General features: G+C 30.7%; 1 protein-coding gene across 1 annotated transcript in view; it reads right to left on the reverse strand.

Annotated features, from left to right (window-relative positions):
- The window catches only part of LOC21411531 (classical arabinogalactan protein 9), a 4,196-nt gene extending 3,732 nt beyond the window's left edge, over window positions 1-464 (reverse strand). Inside the window, exon 1 of the mRNA XM_024167386.1 lies at window positions 13-464. Coding sequence (XP_024023154.1) covers window positions 13-181 — 169 coding nt within the window. The 5' untranslated portion in view covers window positions 182-464. The remainder of the gene's footprint in view (window positions 1-12) is intronic.
- Window positions 465-8,241: the final 7,777 nt, after the last annotated feature.

An 8,241-nucleotide genomic window follows, 5' to 3' on the forward strand; every position in this document is an offset into this window, starting at 1 on the left:
AGGCCGGTGGGGTTGCGACGGGAGCGGGCGGGGGCTGGGAGTTGGCCGGCGGAGAGGCGGTGGGAGTGGTTTGGGTGGGAGGAACTGGAGTGGTGGACGGAGAGGTCGCCGGAGCTTGGGCGGAGACTGCGGCCACGGCGGCGCAGAGAAGTCCTATGAACAACACGGCTTTACGAGACATTATTGCTTAACGTGCGCACTCAGTCGCTGCTTAACGTGCGCACTCAGTCCCTACTTAACGTGCGCACTCAGTCGCTGCTTAACGTGCGCACACCCGAAATGAAATGAGAGAGAGGAGAGAAGAGAGAGCGAGTGAGTGCGTTGTGGGAAGAAACAGGGATGAATGGGAGAGATTAAATAGGCAGTTTGTAATTAGTAGATTATTAATCCCGCTTAAGAGACTGGATTTGTAGGAAGGTTCCGGCCCTTTTTTCAGATGCTTTTACGTATTTTACCCACTTTTAAAATAAAAAGAGTATTTCTGGATTTTAATTACTGCATAAAGAAACCATCCGATTGTATTTACTATTTAATAAGCAAGTATATACTTTGATTAACGTTAATTTTAATTACAAAAATGACTAAAAAACCCAAAGAAAATAAAACAAAAGCAAAATGACAAAATTAAAAGAGTAAAATGATGAAAAGACTAATTGCACAAATTAAAAGAATAGACGGAAAGGACTTAATTGTATAAATTTATTGGGGTGAGGATCATTTTACTAATATTAATAGAATAGAGATTAAATTGTAACATATTGAAGAGGTTAAGATCCCTTCGTGTCAATTATCTTTTTAAAAAATAAAAAATTAGTGTTTTTTTTTACATAAATTCTTAAAATTTTGACAACTTACCCCTTAAATTTTAAATTTTAATAATACAACCCCTAATTTAGTAACTATTACAATACGTCTCATTTTACTAATTGTTATGTAACGTATGTTAAATTGGTGTTGAATATACCAATTTAGTGGGATTCACCATTTTATGAGTTTCGCTAGATGAATATCATCTTTGTACTATGGTCTGTTTGAGAATATTTCCTAAAAGTTATTTTTTGCTTTTTTGACTTCAAAAGCTGCTTTTAAAAGTGTTTGAATGATCTGTTAGAAACACTTCAATTTTTCAGAAATAAAAAGTGTGGCTTTTAAAGAAGTACTTTTGAATATACTTTAAAACTTATGCTAAAGTTTTAATAAGACATTATAAACTTTATTACAATATTTTTACTGCTTATTAGAAAATTTAAAAATTATTTTGACCTATAAAACTCTTTTATTCCAAACACTTCTTTTACTTCTCTTTTTCTACTTACTAAAAGCAAAAGTAAAAACTATGTGACTCTATGTCAAGGGAGCTGTATAAATAGGTTTATGTCAAAATGGAGTTGAGAAAATTAATAAACGAATTGGGTTTGCAACCTAATTATACATGATGTAGTATAAAAGTTTTTATGATTTAATAAATACAAATAACTTGTTATAGTGAAACTTTACTTGTTTTTCTAAAAAAAAAATTAATAAACATGTTGAACATGTTATGATAGTGTTAAATAAATTACGTTTAAAATAAGATTAATAAATAAATTGTGTTTAGATCGACATTTTAATACATTTAATAAATGAGCCGGGTTTGAGTTAATATTTTGTGAATGATTAATAAAACAGGTAGACACAAACCCTACCTATTAACATGTATGTATTCCACATAGGGGCCTCCCGCTACCAAACAGATCTTCAGCTTCGATATAGTCCCACATTGTAGGTCCCTTTCTCCGCATGTGATTTTTCATTGTAAGGTGGTTGATCTGGGTGCCACGATGTCATTATATTTGTTACAATGTTGTTTGTTTTACGATAGTCGATATCAATTCTCATCTATTATGGCATGTTTACTTACCAGGAGTGAGGATGAGAATTGAGAATCATAATTAACCCCATGTTTACTTATCCATTTTTATCTGATGTGTGGGTCCCACACCAATTTGGGGCTGAGAAATGAGATTGGCACTCCTCCCACTCCCCACCGGATTGGCACTCTCAATCCTGATAATAAATGTGAATTATAATTTTACCCTTAATTCTACTAACAAATTTGGGAATATAAAAGTAAAAAGTAAAAAATAAAAAATGTCCTAATTTACTTTCACACCTCTCGTATCTCCTTGCTCACTTCCTCTGATATTTTCTTCTCCTCAAAACACAAAATTGCATCCACAACAACAAAAAGCATCATTATTCTCTTCGAGATAAGTCAATAACATAAATCACTGTGGTTCTTTTTAATTGAATCGTAAGTTTTTATTTTTATTTTTATTTTTTTGTGTTTTTTTGTTGAATCTGTAATCAAACCATGTTTTGCCCCTTGATTGCACAACATCATTTCAAGGATTCGTGGAGATCCAGACCATTATAATTTCTAATTACTAATTAAAAAAATCTAGGCGTGATTAAAAAATTGAATTACTAATTAGTTATCCTAATATTAAGATAGTTAGCATAATATATAATTTTTTAAGTTCAACATACAAAAATCTACTAAAAAGATAGATAAGTAAATTTATAACAGTTTATTCCGATTATGTGTTTAAGTAAACGCATAAATGAGATTGTGATTGATTCTGACTCCGATTCTTAAAACCTAAGTAAACAATTTATTTTGACTCTTATTCATGTCTACTCCGAATTTTGTCCACTCCAATTCATATCCACTCCGATTATGAATAAATAAATATGTCATTAGTTCTTAGATTGGATTTGGCTTGGGAGTTTAAAATGCTCATCGGGAACCTTCATTGAATATATTTTTTTTTCTCTTCTTATTCCGTGTATAATCATTTTCTCTTTCTATTTTCACTTGGGTAAGAGTTTATTAAGTTATTTTATCCTACGAGGCCATGACTAACAGTGTGGATTAAAACAACTGATGAATCGAATAAAGGTTTTTAAAAAAGAGAAAAAAACAAAAAACAAAAAACAAAAAAACACACTCGTATTTGGAAAGGTAAATGTGGTCATTTCATGCCTAGTGCTTTTTTTTTTCCTTTTTGTATGGTGAAGTTTTATTTTCGTAGTATCTTAAGATTGTGATAGTTTTATTTTCGTTGTGTGATCTTTTGAGTCCAAGTGGCATTTGCATTAGCAAACGGCAATCAAATCTATCCACTGACTTTTGCGTAATTGGTCAAGTACCTCTCTAATTAGTTCCCCTATTAAATAAACATGACACTTGAACTAAAAAAAAAAGCAAAACAATGGTTAAATTCTTAAGTAAGATTCAAATTTGTTTTCTTTTCCAGTTCATTCTAATGTTAAAACTGAAGCACACCGACAGAACTCACAATTATGCAACTTGTAGTCTAATTAAGAATATATTTGTTTAATGAGAGTCTAATTAAGAAATATACCTCAAAACCAATGTGACTAAAGTAGTTAGATGTACTTATGTCCCCCTCGGCTATATGAGCATGTCTAACGAAAATGTTAATTAATACAAATGGTAGTTAAGTCACACTGATTTTTTTTTCTATAAAAAAAATGAATTTAAAGAATTTTGTTATAATGTCTTATCTCACAAAAATTTTAAAAATTTGAATTCTAATTCAAATTACTTGGATTGAAAAACCCACATTTCAAACGGCTTCTTTTTCATTATTAATGTAATTTTAATTATATTTAATGCACTAACCGTAATAATTACTCAAACATACACTATGTGAACTACCGTTAATAGAAGTTAGTCGTACATTATAGTTCTCCCTCTTTCAAAGTCAAGCACATCTCTTTCTTTCTGTTCAATATCTTTTTCCGTTAGGATCATCAAATAAGGTTATGATTAGTGGGGCCGGAGCAGCCTGGTTTTACATGTGCTGGAGTTCATAGCAATTCTGATTTGTACGCTAAGTTTTTGGCAGAAATTAGCTGAATTTGGTTGGTATGTTGGAGCACCGTCATTTTGTGGGCCTTGGGGCCTTTGTGTCACGCCGTGATAAGTGCCTTGAGGAAAAATCTTCCTCTCTATTTTTTGTCCTTCAAGATCTTTGCCGTTACTATTACTTTACATGTGTGTGTTTGTGTGTATTTATATATAACCGTATTACTATTGTAAGTTTTATTTATGTGAACATTTATCTTTTAGTAATATTATATTTGTGATTGAGGAAGATAATTACGTGTCTTTAAAGTTTGGTTCCTTGATGACAAACACAAGAACCATTCAACTTCTCTTCTCATTGTCATTACTACGTAAGAAAGTAATTTATAAGTAATATTGCTCATTTTTTGGGTAAAAAATAATCAATAATGTTCATGCTTTAAGTTAGTGAATTGACTTTTTACCAAGAAAAGAGTGAATTTAGTATGAAAATTTAGAGAGAGAGAGAGAGAGAGAGAGTGTGTGATTGATAGTTAAAGAATTGTGGCCGCGATCGTTATACAACGTTTCAATTTTGTGGGTACCCAACCAATTATGAACATCATTATGCGAATGCACGTGTCCTAGTTGCATTGGTTAGACAAGAAAACCTGACAGATGGAATTCATGGGCAAAAGTTTTATTTTTATTTTTTATTTTTTGTTTTCTTGCTTTCTGTGGATAAAATAGCAAAATAAATAATGACGACTTTGCTTATAGACCAATTCAGTGTTCATCAAAAACAGTGAAATTAAGATGATTACTAGCGGACAATAGCATTATTATTACTTACCAGTCGATAACAACTTTTATTTATTCTCATTGGTTTTCTTTTTCTTTTTCTTTTTTTGGATGTTTCTCGTTGGTTTTACTACATATCTGTATATATATGTTCAATCCCTTTCCCTTCCACTACTATATTTTAAAGCAAAAGTGTGCAAAAAATCCCTCTGTATGGTCCACACTAGTTTGTCATTTAATTGCATGTATACATAAAATAAATAAACGGGAGTTATGCTTTAGTAAAAATAAATACTTAACTAATGTATAAATAGTAAAAAAAAAAAAAAAAACTAATCTACAATAGAAGTGCAATAACTTGTAATTAATTTATATAATCACTATACATAAATATGTATTGCATTTAACTTCACATATTGCTTGTTGTGCTCCTAACTTCAAAACTCAAATAGAGTGATATTATAGGCCAATTTTAGGTCACCGTAATATATAAAGTGAGACATGTAACATGTATTCATATTATTACAAACAAAAAAAAAATTAATATCCTTAAAATAATGACCACATCATTATATAACATGTAACAAAAAAAGTATTTATACATATTATTATTACAATGTCTGACATTATTATTACACATAAAATAAATGTCATATTATATTCTGATTCCTATATCCTTTGCCAACAACTGAAAAGAAATACATATGATTCACTAATTATCCACCATATACACATATACCGTCTTAAACGAAAACCAATTAATGAATAAGAAATTTAAAGTAAGAATAGTAATACTTTCTTAATAGTTCATAAAGTAAACAAAAAGGAAGTGTGATAAAAGAAAATAAAGAAGCCATCTTAAGAGAGAAAAAAAATAAAAAAATAAAAAGCTAGCAAACTCCTCTTACGATCTGCCACGTTATGAAAGATCTGAGTTGTAATTTGGAAAGAAGTGGGACAGCTTGGAGTGAAAGGGAAGAGGGTCCGGATTTGTTTGGCAGTCACAACAGGAATGATGTTACTTTCTAGCTTCCTCCTGTTAGCCCATATCTTTCCAAAACTTGGGAGACCCATTTCCTTCTCTCGTTTAATTTCAATTGAGCAGTCTTTTTTAAGAGTTTTTATTTAAATTGATACCTATATTTATATATTAAATGTTGTTATGCATGGGCTAGAATCCACGTGCCATACCTTCATGGGGTGTTGTAAGTTCTAGGTGGAAAGTTTATTCATGTTCCCCCCAAAAAGAGGCACAAATAATATGAATAATTTAATGGCACCGTAAAAAATATATATTAGTACGAGTGCTTTAGCTTCATGGCAAAAGAAAAAAAAAAAACATATTATAAGAAAATTATGATTCTACTCCAACTCAGTAGTTGAAATGTATTGAGTTGGAATATGTTTTTTTTTTTTTTAATGAAAAGATTTTAAATGTTGATTGTAGCACACAAAGGCCACCATAGTGTAGCACAAAGGCCACCACATAAACGCGAAATAAGGATTAGGAATCGAAAGATGGGGAGACAAATAAACTAAAATTAAAATCCCTCATTTTAAATGTTGATTAACGTCAAGTAAACTGTAATTGCATTTTGGTTTATCTGTCAAGGTAATCAATCAAAACATATTACATAGTGGTTACATGTACAGCCAAATTAGAAAATGTGCATTTTAAATTAGACATAGACTGCAAGAAAAACCTGATATATTAAGAGCCGACAATTTTTCTTTTATGAAACGAAAAAGCAGTCCAATTTTTAGACAATAATCAAATGGATTTCACTATACATCACTAAATGCCATCAATTAAGAATTTACTAGTCTCCCTCTTCTTTTTCTTTCTCTAACCTTTATGGTACGAAAGAAAGCAGTTCATTATGAAAATTCAATAGCCCCAAACTGACAAATCTTCCATGTACTAACAAAAGATAACGGAAATTTTTTTATCAAAAAAACAAAATGACGAAAACCACATACAATTGGAGCGTGAAAGGCAAAGGGTCCATATAGTAAAGCATTATAACAACAAATCCACCTACTTATATTTTCTCTCTATGCTATATATATTTGCTCAAATAATTTAAATTCAGTGAATTGAATCGCATTAAAATTAGTGAAACATCTCATTGCACAACCATATATTACGGGGGGGAATTCCTTTTTATGGAGAATTTCAAGTTAGGTGCACCATCAATCTAGAAGTTTCAATGGTAATGATTTGGGCCACTTCAACATCTCAAGTAATTAAGGACTAAAATGATAACAAACAGTTTCTCTCTTTTCCGAAAGCAAAAATCAAAATAAAAGAGAAAAAAATTAAAGAAATTTAATATAAGTAGCCTAAGATGGTGATCCATATAATGTGCACCTCTTTTCTTTTTGAACACTCTACCAAACCAACATCAGAAGGTGAATTTTTTTTTTTTTTTTTTTTTTTTTTTTTTTTTTTTTTTTTTTTCTAATGATGGGGAAAATAGACTTTGTCTTGTGAATCCAAGATTACAAAAGTTGTATGAGTAAGTGTGGCTTTGTAGGTAATGTTCATAATACAATTATGCTTCTGCAGGGGAAAAAGGTAGGATGTGGGTTCAATATCTACAAGTCAACGTGACAACTTTTTATAGGAATTTTAAATGGTTGTGAGGTCAAATAATGAGGGTTTTAGAAAAAAAAAAAAAAAAAAAGCTACAGAACAAGCCTTGATTTTTATTACGAGAGAAACGTTCTTGCAAAAAACACCATAACAACACATTTTTAGAAATTTCAAATGTATAAGATAATGAAATAAAAAAATATTAAAAGTTAAGCCATATAAATGCCATACACATGCCCCTTTAAGTTTGTACGGCAGCCAATTAATTAAGGAGATAATTACACCCAAAAGGAAAAATTTTATACATTGAGTTGAAATTTAGTAAACTTTTAGAATATTATAAAAATAGTAAAAATGATATTGTAATTATTATAATAATTCGCCTTTTCAACTATATAATGATGTAGTCATTAAGGATTTCAAATTTTGCCTATTTATGTCAAATTTTAAAAACTTTGTCAAGTCAATGGGCTTATCCTCTCAGTAACAACGGAAATAGTAAGAAATAACTCAATATAAAAAGTTTAAGAAAGTATATAAGCTAATTTTTAATTATAGAAATTAATAGGTCATAACTTGTTAAGTTATGGTTCGTAATCAGATAAGTTATGAACAAACTTGTCAAGTTATGGTTCATAACCAGATAAGTTATGGACAATAACTTGTCAAGTTATGGTTCATAACCAGATAAGTTATTGACGAAAACAGTAATTTAACCTATTTATTAACTTATGTAAACTATTAATCTATTAATTTTAATTCATCTCAAGTCTTAATCTATTTTCTTCTTTCTCCCTAGTAACAAATGGGCTTGGGCTATCTTCTTTACCTGGGCTTAATTCATTGTACAAGCACATAATGCACTTGTTCTAGGGGTGTACATAGCCGACGACAAACGGTGTTTGTCACCATTTTAACGAAACACTCGTTTCGTTTGACTGATCAACTTCAACTGAGTCGAGTTACTGCCCACGAGTTCACCGGGAAAGAG

The sequence above is a fragment of the Morus notabilis genome, unplaced genomic scaffold (assembly GCF_000414095.1).
Source record: "Morus notabilis unplaced genomic scaffold, ASM41409v2 Scaffold28, whole genome shotgun sequence".
Taxonomy (NCBI): Eukaryota; Viridiplantae; Streptophyta; class Magnoliopsida; order Rosales; family Moraceae; genus Morus; species Morus notabilis.